Raw genomic sequence first — 22416 nt, 5'->3', positions numbered from 1 at the left:
CTTTTATGTCAAAAGAGATAAGCAGACAAAACTTTATCATGCGGCAGCAGCTGTTCTAGTTTCAGGCATTCACGGTTCAAAACAATGATATAGACTTGGGAGTGTAGCTGAGGACTTTGGACGATGACACTGTCGTTCAATAACCTTGGAGCCGACATTGGTTCAACTAAAGATCAAAAAGATTATAAACAAAATAATTCAGTAATTTACTACATTTATTGTTTCCTGGTCTCTTAAATGGGGGAAAATGAGAACATATCCAGTTTTCCCAACTGCACTCCAGACCCTCACCAAGACCACGGGCTTGTTTTTTGTTTTACAAAAACCAACACCCACTGCAGAGGAACTGCAAGTCATCAGATCCACAGCAGCAGAAAGTCCAGTCCCCACAGTCTGCTCTGCTGCTGCCAGCATGCATCTAATTATAGACTGACCCCTTCCAAAAGGGACGTCACTGCAAGGGGCTCATCATGAATTAATCTAAACCCGACTGGACCTGATCTTTCTGGCCACTACAGTCTCTCTTTCACACAATACAGGACTTACACTTTTGTCTCACAACAACCTTCCTGCTGACATGAAGGTTGCTTGCAAGAAGCATTCCCTTCTTGTTGCAAACTGTGTGTTCCTCGATGATAAAGCTTCTCTGGGAACTTGCACTTTAGATGAACTGAAGACTAAATGTACAAGAGTAAAGCCCAGAGCCAGAAGCTAACGAACTTACCACTAAATCCCAGTTATTAAGCTCTAACAGAGTGATTGCCTCCGCGATGTTGTCGATTCCAGTGCAAGCCTGTGAGAGGACAGAAAAATGGAAAATTGAAGTTGTATTAAATTCAGCTGCTGATACATGAAACGTGAAAAATTAAGGTCCCCTGCAATGTAGTGCTCTCTTTTTTACCGCAGCGTATGTGTTTATTTAAAAACAGTTCACAACATCTGTCCAATCTAGCCTTTGGTCATCCTGTCAGAGACTTGGGAATTTGCAAGAATCAGTTTTCAGTTGCTGATTTTTTCCTTGAATCAAGTATCTATTTTGGATTTTTGTAACTCGGACTAAACACCCATACTTACAGAAGTAATGTTAAAAACCTTACCACCTTAGGATAAGATGAACTGATTGCAGCAGGATCTTTTTAATAACATCCTTTGTTTGTAACTTCAACAGCAGGTTTCATTTTCTACAATGACCCTTTTGACTGCAAAGCCCTTTTCAGATTCAATCACACATAACTATCAGGTAGCCAGCAATAAAACCTGTTTCAGCTCCGTGAACTGGTTTTGCAGCTCATTAGAATTTTTTTTGATGCAAAATATTACATTGTAATACTGAAGTCATTTTCACATGAAACAATTATGTATTCACTATAAACCAACTGAGAGGTTTTGAAATGTATAAAGTATGAGTGAAGAAAGGATCCAGATCCAGAAAAGCTGAACATGTTAAGCATTGACTGTCGATGTCAAACATTCCCGACTCAACATTTAAAGAATGTTGTGTGTGAAAGGAGAAACAAACACTGACTCATAAGTTGAAAATTTCCATTTTTCATCTTTTTGAAAGCATATTATTCAAACACAACTTTTTTTTAACTCTAACCTGAAATAATAGGGAATCTAAACAAACAAATTAGCGCCAACTTTGACAAATATTAAATAATTACGCTCTTATGCGCCTTAACTGGTTTTATCTTTAGAAACTGTAACACTGTAACTGTAAGGATGGTAAGCTTCAAAATCAATAACCACACCATGACAAGTCTCATAATATTGTCTTTTTGAATATTGGGACATGCTTTCCATTGTAACATTTTTTATTATTGCTTATCACAGGTGTGATTGATCACTTGTGCTGATATGTTTGATGTTTTGTAGTTACAATCTTTGCTCTGAAGATGATGTCAGACGTTTGAGAATATTCACTTCAGTGCCAACACACTAACTATTGGGCTTTGTCAAACTGCTATATAAATGTGTGTATTTTTAAGGGGTTTGTGTGATTATAATGGTGGTTTATCGGCAGATAATCTAGTTACAATGGTTTTGAATGTAGTTACTCCAAGTGATCCTTTGCTACATTACATTGTGAAAAAAAATGCACTTCATCATTCTTATGTTTTTGCATTTGATGTCTAAGGTTTCACAAACATTCCCACTTTCATCTCGCTTTTCTTTATGACATGGTGAAATCTGCTCAGTAGGCATTTTCATAATCTTGATACAAGATTCTAGTAATTTTAACATACTTTCATTAAACCAATTTTTTCTTACTAACCTGGTGTAATATTCTAATCTTGTGTAAAAACAAAAAAGGGTAAGTCATCACAACAGAAACAAAGCCCTGGAAACATCAATCTCAGAGTAATTAGTCTATATGAAGAGTTTCACTCATAAACTGAGCTTCTTAAATAAATGTACTTTTCAAAAATATTCAGATTTATTGAGAGGAACCTGTAATAATGGAGTCAGTATTGTGGACTGGCTATCCAAATTTTGAGTCTTATTTTTTTGTTTTTATAGATTAAGAGAAAGTTAGGGTAAACAGTGTTTCAAAGTCCACAAACCAATAGACTATGACTTCATTCTAAAACTACAGATTACTGGGAGATTCTGGGGTTTTCTTCAGGCAGATTCTGATTTATGGTTTTCTTTGATGTCTTCCCTGATGATTCAGACTTTCACCTTCCCCCACACTGCTTAATAAGGACTTTAACACCAAATAGAGAAGAGATATTCTCTGATAAAGTGGATGTAAATTTGCCACAAGAGTTCCAATTTTACACATCAAAGCCTATGTGATTTTATTAAACTCAAAGATTGCATCAAATTACCTTCTGTTAGTTGAGGCATTTATTGTAAATTAGAATTCTTAGTTTAAATGCATTTTTAAATGAGTAAAAATAGAAACTATGATTTTTAGGTAGCTGACTTGCTGATCATGGGAGAACTGTTTACAATTTCTGGCCAATTCCTTAATGTATTAAAACCCTAGAATAGAGTTCTACTTTTGATTTTCTATGACTATATGAAGAGAGGTAGCTCTTTATTCTATCAGGAAGCAATAATACTAAAGTAAATATTACTGTTATAAATGTTGCTGTCCTGAATTTTCGATTTTTTTATTTTTATTTTTTGAAACCCCTTTTTTAAAAAAAACAAATAAGTCTGACATTAAGAGATCAGTCCTTTGTCTCGCTAGCACTTATAGGTAGAAGATCACAGATTAGGGTTGTTGGGAAGATAACCAGTTGACTCAAAAGAAGACAATAGGAATCCAGATTGGAGTTGATTGGAAATAGAAATCCTGAATGTGTCGACGTTTAGCGTCAAGTGTTAAACTGCAGAAACAACAAGGGACGGTATGTAAACAAGTTGATAGTTTTATTGGGTGCAGCAGCTCCATTTTCAGCTGAACTGGAACTGAATACCAGTATTGTCCCATTCTTGGCCCGACAGTTTCGGTAGACTGCGATGTAAACACCGAGTTTTTGGTTAGTAAGTGTGTTCAGAGTCCGTTTCCGAGCTGTCAGTAAGTTAGCTCTGCGTGCTAACTCGGAGATCCTTGCTGCTTCCGACGAGCAGGGTTGCTGTTTCTGACGCCAGACATGTAATTTAATTCAGCACACGGAAGACAAAACGCTTCCAGCTGTAAACAATGCCACAGACAAACAAACAAACGGGGACCCACCTGAAAGTCGGCCAGGATCATTTCTCGATCCATGTTGCTTTCGCCGCTGTCGGAGGCCATAGCAATGACTGGCTAAAAGCAATACCTCTCCACTGGCTCACAGACAGACGCTGAATACAGATAAAAATGGATACTTACAGGCGGCTGTCAGTGTGATGTTAGTTATTTGTAGATATTAAAGTGGACGTGGAGTTAACAGCCTCAAAACAGACAAAGTTCAGGAAAGTTACGTTACAGTGCCCGGTTATCTCAAATCATTATTGTCAGCTAGCCCATTGCTTTACCGCTGGCGTAAAGTGATTTCGACTGTCGTAAAACGTTCGAGAGACTGCTTGAAAGTAAATCATGGGAATTTCGGGTCTTTTCCATGATTCGAATTATGTTGCTCAAACCAAAGATAAAAAGAGACGGTTCTTCCCCCCTCCCAAACAACTGTTTATTCAATACCATTCCTTAAATAACCTTCATATGTAAACATAAGTATGTGTGCATATAAAATACTAATACGACTAATGATATGGTTCTGGTTGTTCATCACAGCAACCTGGGGTGAATAGAGGAACATACTTAAACATATTTCACTCAAGTAAAAGAAATTACTCAAGAGTGAAAAAAGTATAAGTTATGGGCAATACAAATGACCAGAAGTTGATGCAAATAGATAACATAATTAAAAAAATAACACATTTTGATTTCTTTTTACCATATAAAGCCTATAAAACTAATGCTTACAGTGGAAATTGTATGTTTTTCACACAGTAAAGAAGAGTCCTTTATATTTCAACCTAAGGCAAAAAATAAATTGTGGAAAAAGCTGGCTTTCATAGCCTTCTGTCCTGCCTTACTAAATCATGACAACCATTAATTAGATAAATATGTATATGACTCACTAAACATTGGTAAAAGCCAATGCCTACAAACAATCTTGAAATACCCCTAAAATGATGACCCTGCTGCCTGCTGTATGTTCTTCAAAGAAATGCAGGACAAATGGTATGAATAGCCTCTTTCTTCAAGCTGTCCTTTCCCCCCTCAATTAAATCAACCATAATTGGTGTCTGTTTTATTGCGGTATGAGCTGTACAAGTCGTAAAAGCTCAAGCCTGTTCTACTATAAGAAAACAAGCTGCATTTAATGGCCGTAAAGTATGATGAAGAGCACTATACAGGGCAAAAATCCTGATTGGACACTCAGGATTGTCTAATCCTGATTGGACAATCCTGAATTTAAACACATTTGAAATGAGACCACAAAAAGTGCTGAATACATATAGAAAATATATGCTGAACTGTGTAAATTAACATAATCTTGTATGGTACAAAAATATAAAATTTAAACTCACATGTGAAAGCAGGATAAGCAATAAGTTTAAACAACTTTTAATACATAAAGTTACATATGCTTGTTTTTTTCTGAACTTATTACACGATAAGTCACGTCATCCTTTCCTTTCCTTTCCTAATCTGCAAAGCCTTATAGAAAGGGAAGTGAAACAGATTATGTCAATTTTAGACTGGTTTAATTTCCTAGTTTTTGTTACATTCTCATGAGTCAAAGTGTGTACTTCAATATGGAAAAGTATCCACAGCATGCACAGGTCAGAGACAAAGCTATGGGGAAGGTGAAAGACGGGTTCACTGTGCTGTAAAAATAGCAAACACATACCAACTGCTTTTATTTTTTTTTTGTCTCACTTGTTTCAGATCACAAAGCAAATTTGAATATCAGTAATACATAATAAAAATCAGCTTTCAGTGGATGTTTGAATTTGTTGGATTAGAAACCAACTCACCATACCGTAGAACAAAAAGCAGATATAAGTTTCCACAGAGGAGTCACAGAAAATTTAACCACAGCAAAAATACATATCAAGGGTAAAAGAAGAAGACGCAGATGACAACTCATACTGGACTGAAACCAAGAAGAAAAACAATAAAGTCTCTGTAATCCGTGGCTTTATAAAATGTTTTTGAGACCATCAAAACGAAAGTATTGGGTCACCAGATATAAGCATGCAATGGCATGTCAGGGTGAAGTAACTCAAGCAAATAAGTTGGGGCACACCCTTCAAAAAAACTTAACAATTAAAAGAATTTTGAAGTGGATTCACAGATGAAGAAGAAGTTCGGAAACAGTAATGTGTCCTCATTTGCCTGTGATATGTAGTAGCATTTATATCAACTGTAGGTGTGAGAGGGAAACCTAGATAATTCCAGTCAAAAGACTTTGCAATAATCTATGCGTGAGGTGATAAAAGCATGGATGACTTATCTAAGTGGCATCCAGACAGGAGGGGCTTGATTTCTGACAGGTGCCTTATAGGACTTAGCCACAGTGTTGACAAACGAATTAAGTTTTAGGCTGGGCTCCATTTTCACACCGATATTTGTTATCATATGTTTATGTTTATCATATGTTATCATATGGGAAGATGGACTGAGGTACAGACATGATGGTCCTGGAGGAAAACCTTTAGGAGGCTGAGGCTGCAAAGGAGACTGAGGCAGTGGTGCCTCAGTCTCCTAAACATTCAGCCAAAGCTACAACGATCAAAGCATTTTCATATGTTAAAATTACCCAGTCAAACTAAGGACCTAAATCCAATTGAGTATTTAATAAGATGCAACACTTTTTTGTTTACAAACTCTCTTTGTCCATTCTGAAAAAGTTTGAGGTGTTTTGCAAAAAGGTATGGGGGGAAAATGTCATCTCTAAAATGTTGAAGAAACACCCAGTCTAAAATGCATGTGAGTTTTGCACTTGTAATTGCAGCGAAAGGTTAACTTGACAAAGTATGGACTGAATACAATTCCACTGTCTATTTTGACTGAATCTAAAGTCTCATTTATTTAGTCGAATTAATGGGGAATAAAACAAAAATAGCACGCTGAAATAAAAGGAGAGGCCCACTGGACTGGTTAGATAAAGAACACTCCGACAGTACAGTCATCTCAAGGTGCACCAGGCCGCTTTCCTTGATTCAGAAGAAAAGCTAAATTTGAACTCCTCGGTAAGTAATACATGAAGAATAATTGGAAAGTTATTATTTTTATCAATACATAGGTTTTATAGATATAACGTAAAACAGATTTTGAGGGGGTAATACCACATATGGCCACAAGAGGGTGACGCTAAAACAGAAACAGAAAGGAGAAAAGCTCTCCAACGTCACGGCAGTACATGTTCAGCTTACTGTATTTATACCATGTGATGAATAGGGAGTTGATGAAACTTCCTATGCGCAAGCTGCGAGGGGCCTGTGCTCTGTGGACTAGATCCTCCATTTGCTGAAATCCACACAGTCACGTAGCGTCAAGATGGTTTCTTTTCCCAGTTTCTTTCTTTTCTTTTTTTTTTTTTGTGATAGTTTTCAGTTATGACTCCTCCTATTTAAATTTGCTCTGTCCAATCAGGCCATCTGAGCCTATTTTGGTGACAATTTCAAACGCATCTAAACGTTTGACAGAGGCAAGCTTCTCTTTAGCTCATCTTAAATATAGGAGGGTTCTTCAGCGGGGATCTGAGCGTTATTATTATAGATATTCAGTCCGATGATGATGTGAAAGCATCATCTGACACCCGGACGAGTCATTTTTGGAAATGAAAGGAAACCTATTCAGCAATATCGTCGTCGCAAAGTGAAGATCTCCCATGATGATGCCCAAATACAGTAAGAAACTGACTCCCTCTATTGTGATTACTGTTTTGAAAACGAGCGGGAAGTGACGGTTAATGACATCATGTTGGCTGGTGATCGGTGCAGCTTTTTTTTTTTTTTTCCTGTCACCGTAGCCGGGTGTTTTTTTTTGTTTTGTTTTGTTTTTTGTTCGTTTGTTTGTTTTTGCTTTCACCTGTTTATAGTATTTGACATTTAGCTATTTAAATGTAGAGTCACAATATTTCCCAGTTTCTTGGGCAGGGATGCATGTGCTGCCGTTCAAGGGTCATTTGAGGTGAAAGTCTGTTTGTTTTGTGTTTATGGTGTTATTGCGTCTATAAGTTGGACATAAAACCTATAAAAAACCTACAGTGTAAACATTTGAAGGCCTAATGGCTTGTGTGAATGTTTTTTTTGTGTTGTGTTATTTGCCTCCAATCACGCAAGCAGCAATTTGAATGACTTTGTGTTCTGTCATTCAGGACATGAAAATCCTAAATGCTTAAGAAGGCAACTGGACTTCCGCTGTTCTTGATGACGTCTTTCTTTACATCCAAAATAGATTAAAAGAAAGCTTCTCAGTTGTATATGTCCCACTGCTTAAAACACTAAATCAGAAACACATGCGTTTCTAATTTAGTTCTTGGATCCTTAAAGGGAATGTTTTTCCGTGCGGCTTGGTTTGGGAACAAAGGTTTGGACAACTATTGTCTCTCCGCTATAGTTATTGTCTTAAAAGTGGTTTATGTGACGGTAGTAAACCCTTTCAAGTGTTTGCAAAAACCAACAGTGTGGTTCATTTTTATTGGTGATAATTATATTTAGAATATAATTATATGTGTGTGTGTGTGTGTGTGTGTGGGTGTGTGTGTGTGTTCTTGGGGCCTGCTGAAAACCTGAATCACTGCGTCCTGCGTTTCTGCTGCAATATAAGGGATATTTCTCTTTTTGTTCAGCATTAAACCTATTTTTTATACCAGTTTGAAAAAAGATAGGTGTCTTTAAGTCAGTTTATTTCAATTCAAATGAATGCATATAAATATAAATTGAATATATTTTTCAGATTCGTCCAAGTAGCTATGTAAAGAAATTATTTTGAGACAGAGTGTGATGTTGCAGATGAGGTAGTCAAATGTAATAAAGGGTTAATAGGAAATATACATGCCATAAAACAAAAAGTATTTCAGCTAAATGAACCAGGAAGTTATCGCTGTAAAAACAAACAAAAATACATTAAGATTGAATTGATCCATTCTAAAATACAGAGCATTTTTTAGTTGTATGGAAAAAGGAAATAGGACTTTAAAAGTCATAAATAAATTACTAATGCACTGCAAAATAAGGCACCACCTCCAATATAAATTTAGATCATCCAACAAACTATGATTATGTCCAAAACTATACAGCTAGGATTATTTTTTAACTAACTTCTTGTTAAGGAACACACATGAGACAGTGGAGGGGGTTTTGGGTCCAGATCGGGCGCGCCCTGATGATAACAAAGGGAAAAGTCTCTCTCACAGGAAATTACAAACCACAAGCAGAATGTATCCAACACATTTAGTCATACCGTTAGCTATCACTCATTTGCAGATTTGAAAGTACTTGTTGGCAGTGAAATACGGGTCATGATAGTGTCTGTAATGGAGATGGAAATTATATTATCAGATAAACATGCATGGCCAGGGGTGCCCAAAGTGGGTCCTCCAGGGCCGGCATCCTGCATGCTTTAGTTCTCTCCCTGGTTTAACGCACTTGGATCAAATGATGGCTCATTAGAAGGTTTAAGAAGAACATTGACCTGCTGAAAAGGTTGTTACTACAACCAGGGAGAGAACTGAAACATGTAGTATGTCGGTCCTCGAGGGCCGACTTTGGGCACCCCTGGCCTAGGGCTTTATTGAACTTTTTTTTTTTGTCCCAGCAAAAGTGATCTAATATTTTTCTATTTCTATTTATTTTTTCTTTGTGTCCAGGTGATAAGGCTGGAGCACAACGCGCTGGTCAAGGCGCTCCATGAAGCAGGGGCTGCCCCCAACTCGCGCGACCGGGGCCAGAGGCTGATCGTGACTCAATCCCGGACTCTGGAAAACATTAAGAAACCACTGCACAGTTTTTCAAAAATCAGCATCTCTGCATGTATGACAGCCATTCCATTCCAGTCTCAGTGGAATTAAAGCCCAAGTACAGCTCATTCTGCTCAATGGAGTGGCATAAGGTCACCCAAAAGCGGTGTGAAAGACTGGCGGAAAGCATGCCAAGATGCATGACTGCTGTGATTAAAAATCACGGTTATTCCACCAAATACTGATATTTTTGAACTCTTCTTGAGTTAAAACATTAGTATTGCTGTTTCTAAATGAACATGAACTTGTTTTCTTTGCATTATTTGACGTCTAAAAGCCCTTCATCTTTTTCGTTTTTCTGTCCATTTCTTATTTTCCGCAAATACATACAACATTTTTTGCTCGGAATTACGTTGTCAGTAGTTCATAGAATAAAAAAAAAACAAAAAAAAAAAACAAAGTTAATTTTACTCCAAACGAGTAAAATCAGAGAACTGATAGTTTTGCAGTGGTCTCTTAATTTTTTTTTTCCAGAGCTGTATATAGCGTGCTGATTGACAAGTGGGTTGACGTCAATGACCAAAAGGGAATCCTGCAGCCGCACCTGACCGCCAGGGAGGAACATCTGGTGGTGGTTAAGCTGCATCTGGAGACCACTACCGATCCTCGGAGGGTCAAGAAGAACACCCTATGGTGCTGTCGCAGGACTCCCGGGGGGTAAAGACGTCTAAAAAGCTGAAGAAAGTATGTCTTATGGCTTGTAAGAGAGTTCCTGTTCCGGAATGAGTGATTTGGGGTTGGCATAGGGCCTGGACCAAAACTTTTTAAGGACGCTGTCGAGCGGAGGCGTCATGGCTTTAAAAATAATGTATTTATTTAGCGTGCATTGAATTTTACTTTACACAAAAAGCAGTAATTTTAAAAGAGAAACGGAAAAAAGAGCCGCAAATGTTCTGTAAAGTTATTCATGTCAACAGCTCATTGCGGTTTCTCGCCGCAATTGACACATTATTTAAAATAGAAAAGCTTTGAACACTTTGAACATCAGTCCATTTCACTTTGATGCACGCGGTTTTAAAAACAACGAGCGCGGTTTAGTCGAATAATAATGCAAAAATAAAGGAACCAGTAAAATCAGTTTTAAAAACTGATAAAGTAACAAACGGCACAAAAATCTCAATTGTATGTACACTGAGGCCTCGACTGCGTACTTTGTTGATTTTTATGTTTCCTGGCATATTTAAAAAGTAAAACATTGATTTTTACCAACTACATAAACGACACTTAATAAAAGTGCATTAGAAAAGTTTTCCAAGTTGTTATTGGAAGAATATTTTTTACATTTCTATTTGTCATTCATTGTTAGGCAGCTTTAAAGTATCGAGAATGAGTGTCTCAAATGTACCAGCGAAGATCCACCTTTCATTTATAAGACAGTGAAGCATGAAACGATGCTAGAATTATAGGCTTTAGCGTAACGGAATAAGCAGGAAATGTCCCTAGTCGAACTTCGCTGCGGCTGCAAAACTGCGTCACATTTTATCACCACTGCGCCAATGTATGAACCGACTTGGTGAAAATTAAATATTTGAAGTGGTACTTGGATTCTGTTAAAAGTCCTTACAGAATATTTTCTCTGGTCACAACTGACCTCCTTTTCCAACTATCCTCACCTACTTGCTTCTGGAAAATTGAAAATGGATTATACATTAAGCTCAGTTTTAAAAATAGGGTCTCTCATTTCGCTGTGTTAGGTGATGTGTGTACCTCTTCTTGATTTGGTTATACATTAAACACGGTCTCCTTTACTATTGTTATATATATATATATATATATAAATAATGCGGTTTTTTGTGTGTTTTCTTAAGTCTTTTATTACTGCAAACACTGCAGCTCGTCTTGTTCACACAGTTTGGCCTGTCTGAAACGCAGATTAAAACACCCAGACACTTTTAAGATGAAATCATAGCAGATTTGTTGGGTGTGAATTTTGGTGCTGTGGTATTTGGGTGGGGAGAACATCTGTTGTTTTTTTTGTTTGTTTGTTTTTTTACAATGGTGATCATTGAACATTGGTGTTGTAGCCGACAGTAGTTCTTTGTTCAGGGTAGCTCATGTCTTCTTGTCGTTTGGGCGTGACTGGTGCAGAGAAACGGGATTGTCAAGGTCAGGTCTAAACTTGATGCTTGTGATTTTAAATGTACCCAGACTCAGCGTTGCCCTCCCACAAAGTCAGCTGATTGTTGTTTTAACCCCAAAGTGGCCAACTCTCTGTTATTAGATTTGATACAGTAGGGGCTTCCGCACTTACCAAATATATCTGTGCTTTCTGTCACTTTTTTCAGTTGTTAGAACTGTTTAATCCGTTGTTAGCACGTCGTAACCTGCTTTTCCGAGCCGCCTTTAAACGCAACATACACCTGTGCAGCAGCGATGGAGACCTGCTGCTGTGCAGAGCTACTCAGGTGTGTTAGAATCATGGGCGTAGGTTTGGGTATGGACGGTCGTGACATTCAAGGGATATAAAATAGTCCCGACCAACTTTTGCCATATTAATTAAAAAAAAAACCCATATGTATTCTTTAACAAAAACAAAATAAATAAACGAAAATCTACATTGATTAGTTTAGTAAGTTGTAAGGTCCCACCAAAACTTAGACCAAACCTACGCCCTTGGTTAGAATCATGGCAGCAAAACAGCAAAACGCAAAGAACTTTGCACATTCCGCCCACACACACACCAACCGACTGAGTTGAGTAAAGTTGTTGTATGCAGGTAATGTTTGCTAAATGATGACGAGGTAATACCAATACAGCACCTTAAGCCTGTAGGCTACTGATGTTGTTTATGTTCAAAAGTGGGTAGTACTTGTTACATTCATCTGAGTACCTTTTTTGGAAAAAAGGTACTTATAATAGTAGTTTTACTGCACTGTACCTTTTTCTTTTACTTGAGTAACATTATTCTTGCTACGTAGATTAATTTTTGCTCTCCCAAAAATAAGCCGATGTCCCCCCCTGTTAAACTCGTCTGGACACGGGGCTGCCCAGACTTATAAACTGCTGAATCGAGCACTGTAAAGGAGGTTCATGGTAGCTACCATATATGTCACAAACGCGGATTAAAAAAAAAAAAAAAAAGTGTAAACCTTAATTTGAAAAATAAATAATTCTATGCTACAACAAATGGCTGTCACAAATGCCAATACATGTAAATGTTTAAGCTGCTATTTCTGTGGAAACGAGAGTGTTGTGTAGTGCATGCTACAGTGTTGTTCAATTTGAAAGTACAACTATTAGTCATTTGTCATACCGAGCTCACGTACCGCCTTCCTGGTGCAAATGTCCTGGTGCCTTTACCTTCGTTCCATTGATCATAGTTGCCTACTGGTTTTTGCCAGCATCAATGTGTCTGGCAATCCGTCTTGAACTAATTTATTTTGGGAAGTGTAAGATCATTTTTGACCTACTATGACATGTACTTTGTGTTTAATGATACTTGTGGCTCTGATCCTTGTAGGGGTCAGATGACAGAAAAATCAGAAATTATTATTAAAACTTGAGGTGGAATATTTCTTTATCGCTGGTCGCCAAAGTACGAAACTCGCTGTGAGGGCCTGAACTGGTCTGTAAGAAGCGTCCAGTGCTCATTTTTGTCCCCCGACTCTTAAAGTGACCAACATTGCAAAGGTTAGAAACGATGGAGAGTCGCAGTGACCTGCACCCCTTGATTATTGCGCTGCATTCTGGCTCCAAAGAAATGTAATAAATTTAATGAACTGGACATTTACTAAAGCGAGCGCTACGTTTTCTTTTATTTATTTTTATTTATTAAATCAGGTAAAAACCCCATTGACATCCAGATCTCATTTGCAAGAGGGACCAGGGCAGAAATCTGCGATTTATTTGTTGCATTACCTTTATATAAACAATGTACGCACCAAACTTGTACACGCATGCAAAGCGTTTTTTTCCTTAATGGAAATTTGGTAGAGAATATAATTATCTTAATTCTGGAAGATAAGATTATGTATTTTTTAGGCTGTGATTATCAACACAGCTACGTAAGTGGCCGCCGTTTACTGGTGAGCTATTTTTAATCTATAAAGCTTCATGTGCAGATTGTGACCAGCTAACAGATTCATATAAAGTCTAAATCGAAATGCATAACGTGATTCGATATTAAATGTTGCGCTAAAACATATTTATATATTAAACTTTTAAAAAGTTTGAGGTCAACCGCTCTGCAGGAGCGGCTTCCCGTCTGATAATGTAAAAACATTTTTACAAACTAATCTCCGTAGTGCTGGTCTGTTAAAAGCAAACAGTGCACGACGTCGCAATGCAGGGAATAAAGATAATAAACCTTTAAGTCAGATCTAGATCTAAATGTCATTCCCGTTAACCTGTCCTATTTTCCCCAGGGATCAATAAGCAACAAAAAAGCAAAACATTCTTCTTTGTTCATGATATGAATGACGTATGTTTCCCATGTATTTCTCACTGCATTACAGTATAGTTTCTGAACGTTTGTTTTATAATCTAATTCAGTTTTTATTCTCTCTTTCCCTCTATTACAGACTTAAGAAAAGGTCAGTGAAGATCAGGATGTGGAGTTTGTTGTCAGAAACATTCTGACATTTACACATGGATTAAAATATATAACTGTAAATGTGTGTTTTACAAATTAAAGCAAGAGGTTCATTTTTTTACATCTTTGAAAGTTTAAAACAAATCCTGCTGTGGATTTGTAGACTCATGACTATAATGAGTCTGCACATTATAGTCATAATGACTATAATGACTATATATAGTCATTATGTCACTCATTATGACATTATAGCCATAATAAGCTCTACAGACTCTTTATGACTATATCTTCTCGGACAACCTCTGAACGTTTTCATTTGCTCTGGGACCAGTAAGGCGAAGCAGAAGACTGGAAGTGAACCAGTGAAACCTCATTCTACACTCAAGACCGTGTGACAAATATTCTGTTGTCTCCACAGATTGAAACTTTCACTATGCGTCTGTTGCTATTGCAACAATGCCATAAACAAATGAGAAAAGAATCATCATCAGGTACGATTGTCACTTGATGGGTCCAAATATCACTGACAATATTTCATGTTTTCCCATTAATAAAATACATAGTGCAACATATTCCGTTAGGGAACAATTAGGTTCACTGACAATTGCCTTGTAGCTTTCAGTAGAGAAACTTTACTTCTTGTGAATTCAACAGGAAAGATGAATTGTGAAAGTGACTTCCTCTGCTGAGATTATAAAAAATGTCAGAGCTGTGTGTGCGTACGTGTGGGTATTTCACCAAAGTTTTGCAGTCGAACTGACCCTTATCTTTAGCTTTAACAGAAACACATGCAGGTGATTACAACATTCCTGTTTGCTAATATTTGATCTTGTGTCGCTTGTTGGAACAGCATCTCTTTGTTGGTCTTTTTTTAAATATAGCTTACGAATAATCACTATGCAGTCTAGATTTAGATTAAGTTACTTCCCAGATTAGTTTGTTGAAGGATGCATCTCTAAATATAAAGCTCTTGGTCAAGGCGAGGTAAGGAACCCTCTAAGACACTAATATGCAGACTGATATGTCAGTGTACACGATCATTTGCCACTGAAAGTAAGGATTTTTAGAGTTTATTAAATGTATACATCTCACCCTGTACATGAAGAAGATCATTATGTCCATCAGAAGTCCACTTCATTTTAACCTGTTAAATGTCAACATCAACAAAACAAGCTTGAATCTAAATGAGACAAACTGAATTTTTAGTTTTTGATTTCGAAACTAAAAATTGGAAGTAATGAGTGACTGCTTCCTTATTTACTCTCCCCAAAGGAAATATGTATAACAGACTCATTATTTTCAGTTCAGTTGCATTTTGTTATGAGTTTCTTGCCTAATTAGTCAGTTACCACATTATGAAAGCTTTCCAAGTAAACTACTTCATCTTCATCCCAAGGTCTTATTAAGCCACCCTTGCAGATTCATTTGTTGGTAACAGAGCGTTTTCCAGTTATCTTCTCCTCACACTTACTGGAGGACAATATTTTGAGTAGCAAACAAAGGGGATCTATGAATAACAAAGTGGATGCAGGCTTACATATCGGAAATAATTTCATTGGTATAGTCTGTTCTCACACACACACACAAGAAAATGGTTAGAGTCATAATTCCCCATTCATACAGAAGTCACCCATTCATGTAGCTAGTGGTTATTTTAAAGTAAAATTTTACAGCTGCGTTATAAAAAGAGAGAAGTGCCCATTTGTGTGTGCAGACTATTTTTTTTGCAACCATTTCAGGAACTGGCTGTAGCTTGACCTTCATTGATAAAGTCCCAAAATGACTTAAATTAACTTTTTTCCACAATTAATGAAATGAATTTAAAAAAAATGAAAGAAAGTCTGTCGATTTTAATCATGTTTTAAGCAGCCTATTCGGAGCCCCGAAGAGCTGAATTGAAAATGGCACAATTAAAAAGAAAAAAAGTTTGCCCTAAAATAATGCTACTTTTATATCACACTTTGTAAAAATATATATATATAAAGACAAACGGCAGGAAATAACAAAACCCTGGATTGTTGGGGGCTTTTTCATTTGAAAAAGGATGAATGTGGAGAAGAGGGCTGCTTGCTGCAGAAAGTCATTTTGTGGAAAGAGAGAACAGTAAGAAAGTGTGTGTGCGTGTGTGTGTGTGTGTGTGTGTGTGGGTGGAGGGGCGAGGATGCACTTTACTGTTTAGGGCTATTTTTGCTTTTACTGTCGTTATTACTTCTCTGCAGCACATTTGCGAATTATTAAACGTGCTTTATAATTAAGTAAACTTGAACGTGAACATTAAAAATACATTAAAATCCTTGCTTTAGGTGCGGAGTGTTAGGCGGGCAGAGCCCATTTTGTCAGCATATTCGGTAAAGTTTGAATTTGAAATGTGTTCCGGATTTTATTCTCCCATCAAGTTCGTGACCCGCCACGTTTATAGAGGAGATAAAAAAAAAATGTGGCTGCTACGTTGGTTCGCTCCTTCACAGTTCGCCGGCGGTTGATCTGGTTAGAGGTTACGAGGAAGCGGGGGCGGCATCGCTTTCCTGTAACGTAGCGCTTGTTGAAGGGATGAGGACAAAGAGGAACGAGAGACACCGCGATATGTTAAGAGTTTTGAGCAAAAATAACTTCTAAAATCGGAGAGGTCCTTGACAGCTATTATAGCATATTATACATATACACTGACTTTATTCAGAATCCTAGTTAAGAGCAAATTTAATCGTATCCTGCTGATGGCACTGCTGTGTTTGGCTAATGTCAGTCACATGATTGAAGTGCATCAATCATGCACTTCAATCATGTGGTCCAGTTTGAGCTTGGGCGCAGACCACACCCACCCGGAGCAACAGTCGCTCCTCTGTGTGACAAAATGGTGCGAGTCCGCTTCTTCTTCTTCTCCTTTTTGTCTTGTAGCTGGGCTTCACCCAATCAGGCCAACTTCATAGTTTTTAAAACAAAGCGCCTGAACGTCAAACTTGTCTTTGAAGTCAAAACAAAAAGGAGCACTTTTTCCTCTTCCTCACTTTGAGCCTAAAATTCACCGTTTTTGTATCACAGGGTATTTCTATTTCTACCATTCATATTGCAATTTCTCGTTCGGGTTGTGGTTATCCGCGCTGTAATCTCTGGAAACGAGGTGTTTCTCTATGATTCAGCGATATTTGAATCCAACCTGGACTGCTGGTCGTACCTGATGATGCCCGGCCATTAATTTATTTTTAGCTGATTGTTTTAAGTAACGTCAGCCGTTTGTTAATGACAGTATGGTGCAGGATTGTTTGGTCAAGTCTTTGATTTTAATTCAGTTTATGTTTTTTCCCCCCCCATGTTTGACTGACTAGCTTGCTTACATGTCAGAAGTTTCTAAAGTTTCTGAATAAGAGGAAGACATGTGCTGCGATTCAAACCTCATTTCAGGTAAGTTCCACACTTTTTTCGTTGTGTTTGTAGTTTTATTTCTTTTAAAATCCATTTTCTATTTTTATTTTTTTACAAAAAAAAGCATATTTATTGTTGTGTGGTAAACTCATATCCAACAGGTGTTTTCTCCAAAGATAAATGAGCAACGCCTTCAAAATTTTAACATGAATTTATAGTTAAGCAAAACATAGGCTAAAGAAAATATATATATATATATATATATTTAAAGCATTCATCTTGGGCATATTTTAGAGATTTTAGCATTTGAGAAAAACACAAATAAAGCACTGTCTGTCTGCACATGTATCCAGGAAGAGCCTATCAACTTTTGGCAGACATTTTAAGACCACATGAATGTGGTAGAAACAAATTAATATTATACATACATACATACATATACAGTCTATGGAAGAAAAAAAAATACACTTAGTAGGTTGTGGCTTATTTTTCAACATTTATAGATTGCTGAGTGGTGCACTACCAAACATTGTGTTGCCTTCTGCCTTTTATTTTCATGTTAAAAATATTATATTTACGTTCTAAAATACTATAAGTTTCTAGGTATACTGTGAGATTAAGTAAAATGTTAATTACACCAATTCATAGTTTGCAATTGTATGACTTGTGATGAAGAATGGATGTAGCTTTGGATGCATGAAATTATATTTAAAAAAAATAATAATAATAACAAACCCCTAAAATTGTTTCAACCTCTTTTTTTACGCAAAAATATGCCATTTTGAGGTAATCAGAGCAGCAGAAAGAGAAGGGAGAGAGGAAGACAGGAGGAGGGGCCTCAGGTTGATAGGACCACTAAGACAGACATTTTTTCTTTGTTCTATCAGGATGGCGTGCCGATCAGACCTGCTCTGCAATGCCTCAGCGTGTGGGAAGCTGGAAGAGGTGTTGGATTTATTGAAAGCTGGAGCTGATGTTAATGGACTGAATGAGTTTAGGAGGACTCCTCTGCAGGTTTGGCTAATAGTTCACTTTCTCCTATTTAGTAAAATTGGCAGCATTAAATCAACACGGTGCTGAGTATTTAAATTTGTGTAAATGTAACTCTTTCAGAGTTATTTTAACAAGAGAGGGTAGTTTTAACACTTGAACGAGTTAAAGCTACTCAATCTCTTGTTGAAACTAACCATACCATTTCTAAAGGCTCCAGTAGACACAGCACAGTGTTGATTTTAACTCTGTCATTTCCTGCCCTTTCTCTCTTTATGTTCAAAAGTAAGCTAAGTTTTTTTTTTAACTGTGTGCTGGAGTTATATTTATTCCATATTATTATTATATTTGTTATATATTACAAATGAAAAATGTCTAACCTAAAGTAATTAGCAGTTTTTTTCCCCCAGACTTGTGAACTCAGTCATAACAAAGAGAGAGAGAATGATTTTATTATTTATTACTATTTGTTTTATAAAAAAAAATGTCAGCACTAAAACATTTTTTGAGATGAATGTTTTAGTGCTCACTGAAACAGCACAGAGAAAGTAGGAAGTTGTTTCTCAGTGGAAAAATACAGGCCTCCTGTTAGAGGTGAAGTCTTACCATGCTCCAGATTAAATGGGAGGGAAAATTTGCACTGCCATTAATAACGTATGTTTAAATCTTTATTTTTTTCATGTTCAACAAGTAAACGTTAAACTATCTGCACAAACACACACACACCCCTCCCCCCACCCCCCCCACACACACACACTATATTTCTTTCAATCTTTACAGGGACTTTACAATGACTTCCATTCATTTTTCATTTAGGGGTGGAAATTAAATTTTTTCTCTACCAGCTTCTGTGGCTGGTAGAGCATGGTAAAACTTCACCTCTGACAGGAGGCCTGTGTTTTTCCACTTGATTAGCCACAGTGGCTGAGGCAATGGGGAGAGAAAGGCATCCCCAGTCATTCCCCATTTCCCAGGGGAATGTGGAATGAATGAATTAATGAATGAGAGAATGGGGATATTTCACAATATCAAATAAACTAAGAAAGCACAATAACTATAGGGCACTATGTAGCCAAAGAAAATAACTGGCATATTCAAAAAACTATAACAACATAAAAAATACTGTCACAACCTCACAGGTCTGGACATATACAAAAGAAGGGACAACTTAAAGATATGGAGTCTGTATCCTCTCTGTAGAATCCGCATTCAATACTGGCATGCAAATGTTGCAGCAAAAAGTTTACATTAGAATTTCAAATTAAAATATAAAAAACCTCAGTTCTCAGTGTTTATTTAATTTTCATTGACGTGCCTTGGGTCCAAGAAAGTAACGGAATTCCTACACGCGATTTGCTTTTCAAGCTGACTGACTTTAATTTTAACTCCCACTTTTTTCGTCTCAGTTTGTTTAAAGTGCAAACTTAAAAGCCGTAGTTTACTCAACTCATGGGCAAATGACTCATATATATGCCTTAAGTACCCGTGAGTTGTGAGTCAAAACTCACAACTCACAAGTTTTGACTCACAAAACTTGAGTCAAAGTTTTGTCAAACTAAATTTAGTTTGACAAAACTAAATTTAGCTTTGAACTAAATTTAGTTTAGTTCAAAAATTTGAACTAAACTAAATTTAGTTCAAATTTAAATCTAAATTTGAAATCTAAATTTGAACTAAATTTAGATTTAGTTCAAAATCTAAATCAACTTACAAAGTTGTTTGACAAAATAGTTGTGAAACATCCGACCAGTTCACTCGTCTGTCTTTTATTTTCCTCATGTTTCCAGGTGGCGATGCTCGGAAACACCGAGCTCGTCCGGGCTCTACTCGCGGCAGGAGCTGATCCCAACGCGCGAGACCACATCCTAAACCTCACCGTGACTCACGACGCCGCACGCGAAGGTTTTGCGGAGACCGTGCGTGAGCTCGTAAATCACGGAGCGGATGTGAATCTCGCGGACCAAATCGGCAACCTGCCTCTGCATCTGGCCGCAAGGGAGGGGCACCTGGAGGTGGTGAGGGTTCTCCTGGACCTCACCGAGGACCCCCGGAGGGCCAACCAGCAGGGACACACCGCGCTGTGGCTGGCACGAGACTTCAATCGCGCAGAGACGGCTGATTTCATTGAGCAATATCTGGACCCTGAGTGACGTGAGGGAAGGTCTTATTGCTAATTTGTGTTTATTATAATGGGCCCTCAGAGGAAGAGCAGCTCTTGTAGAGGTATACAGTCTAATTGTCATAAGGCAAATGAAAATGTTATTTTAACAGAGTCAGAGTCACCTTTGGTGACCAGACTCTGCTCATTAGAGGTGACTAACTGAATAAGTCTTCAGTGTCACACCATATTCCTGCGTTAATGTTTAATAATAGGGCTTTTGCGACGACTTGTCCCAACAAGACGTCACTTCCTTACGCAGGTGAAGATTCCAGCGGAGGCGCGGCATTGTTTTTGGTTGTTCAAATAAAAAAGTTTGTTTGTAGCTACTGTTGGGTCTACAGCACCCTTCTTCTTTGTGCCGAAGTGCTTTGTAAATATCATGTGACATCAAATACTGATTGTAAAAACAAGAAATAAACTTAAACAGACACGCCTGTGTCATTTTTGTGCTCAGTTTTCTCAAATACAGTCTGCTATTGTGAAAGATGGGCCTACAGGTAATTGACGTTTCAAATCACTTTATTTTCAGAATTTTAAAAACCACAATTAAAAAGTGACACATGTTGCAATAAGTAGTTGTCTTCTTCGAGTCTGCGCCGCAAACACAGAAGACAAAAGCAATTTTCTGAAGCCGATTAAGTCTGACCAGGTAGCGCTGCTCATATTTTTGTAAAGATGTGTAAAATGCCTTAAAATATATTCTTGGTTTTTTTTTTCTTTTGCAGGAGCATAATCTCACTCTGAAAATTGTGCAAAACATCCAATACATTTATTTAGTTGCGTAGAAACAATTAACTAATTATTGGCACCCCTGCTCTTATTACATTGTACAACCACTTTTCAATTCAGTTAAAAAATTCTTAATTTATCCGAAATGGAAATTAAATAACTAAATACACCATCTTTTGGGGGCCTTTAGAAGAACAACATAGCCACTACATCGCAGATTCTCCACCATACATGCAGATCACAACTATTTCTAGTTGCGTTAAGTCTATTTGTATTGTTTGAATTATGATGGTTTTTGCGGCCTCCTATTCTCTCCACCAGTCATTTAATAGCTACACTATTGAATGAACTTTCTGAAAACGGGGCATGTCCCACTGCAGAACTGGATCCACTATACTGTAATGCGCGAAAAGTAGTAAATAAAGACTTTGCAAGCAATTCGACCTGGAATGGTTAGTAAAACTTGTAGGCCTCGGTTTCATTTCGAGTAAAACTTCGGCTGCATTCACTTAACATTTGTTTATTTCTGGTAAAGGAGAAATAACTATGAAATAAATGCAAATTAGAGAGCTAATTCTAGTAATAAGCGCGTTTCGGGTTATTACTATATTCTGACGTGCGGAGACCCTTTATTCTGCGGAGGTAGCAGAAAATTTCTCATCTGAAAAAAAGGAAAAGAGGGGGAGGAGTTCAGCCATATATGGACTTCTATGATGGCAGTTATTTTTGACGTGGACTCACGTTCAGGGTTTTAATTGGCTGGAGAGTGTTTACAGGATGACCTATCAGTGGTCTGTTCTGCGTCTGAGACGGTATTTAAAGCAGTCTTACAAGCAAATACGTTTTCTGTTAAGCATATTTAATGACTGCTTGTAACTGTGGTAATTTGAAGTTTGCAAACTGAGACATCTAAAATAAATCACTGTCTCTTTCTCTCTTACAGACTTGAAATGTGAAGACCATGACCTGCCTCTTGCAACCAAACAAAATTATTTCAGAGCATCTGTCTTCATTACATTACATGAACAAGTTAGACCAAATAAAATTTGCCATGTTCTCATTTTCCCCTCTGTTCTGTGCTTACCTTTATGTCAGGGGTCTCAAACTCCAGGCCTCGAGGGCCGCAGTCCTGCAGTTTTTAGATGTGCCACAGGTACAAAACACTGGAAAGA

At 37.4% G+C, this 22416-nt stretch overlaps 2 protein-coding genes across 10 annotated transcripts in view; one reads left to right on the top strand and one right to left on the bottom strand.

Annotated features, from left to right (window-relative positions):
- faf1 (Fas (TNFRSF6) associated factor 1) overlaps positions 1-3992 on the bottom strand; it is a 74623-nt gene extending 70631 nt beyond the window's left edge. The window contains exons 1-2 of the mRNA XM_032572493.1: positions 3689-3992; positions 725-793 (exon numbers count right to left, since the gene is read on the bottom strand). Of these exons, the coding sequence (XP_032428384.1) occupies positions 725-793; positions 3689-3748 (129 nt within the window). The 5' untranslated portion in view covers positions 3749-3992. The remainder of the gene's footprint in view (positions 1-724; positions 794-3688) is intronic.
- A 2959-nt stretch (positions 3993-6951) lies between these two features.
- On the top strand, positions 6952-22304 carry cdkn2c (cyclin-dependent kinase inhibitor 2C (p18, inhibits CDK4)). 9 transcript variants are annotated; one of them, XM_032573299.1, is made up of 6 exons: positions 6952-7359; positions 9324-10157; positions 13994-17403; positions 18252-18378; positions 20142-20505; positions 22188-22304. In XM_032573299.1, the coding sequence occupies exons 4-5, from the start codon at positions 18253-18255 to the stop codon at positions 20502-20504; spliced, it is 489 nt and encodes a 162-aa protein (XP_032429190.1). In that variant the 5' UTR covers positions 6952-7359; positions 9324-10157; positions 13994-17403; position 18252; the 3' UTR covers position 20505; positions 22188-22304. The 9 variants fall into 9 exon arrangements, with proteins under 9 accessions (XP_032429190.1, XP_032429189.1, XP_032429184.1 ...); XM_032573298.1 differs by having other exon boundaries at positions 20142-20510; XM_032573293.1 differs by lacking the exon at positions 22188-22304 and having other exon boundaries at positions 6954-7359; positions 9324-9486; positions 9948-10157; positions 20142-20945.
- The last annotated feature ends 112 nt before the right edge of the window (positions 22305-22416 follow it).

Source organism: Xiphophorus hellerii, chromosome 9, assembly GCF_003331165.1.
Source record: "Xiphophorus hellerii strain 12219 chromosome 9, Xiphophorus_hellerii-4.1, whole genome shotgun sequence".
Lineage (NCBI taxonomy): Eukaryota > Metazoa > Chordata > Actinopteri > Cyprinodontiformes > Poeciliidae > Xiphophorus > Xiphophorus hellerii.
This window is presented reverse-complemented; position numbering and strand designations above follow the sequence as displayed.

Bases quoted from the DNA above. Each gene is read 5' to 3' on its own strand.
- cdkn2c (XM_032573299.1), top strand. From the start codon at position 18,253: ATGGCGTGCCGATCAGACCTGCTCTGCAATGCCTCAGCGTGTGGGAAG. The intron at 18,379-20,141 runs GTTTGGCTAATA...TCATGTTTCCAG, and splicing joins TTAGGAGGACTCCTCTGCAG to GTGGCGATGCTCGGAAACAC.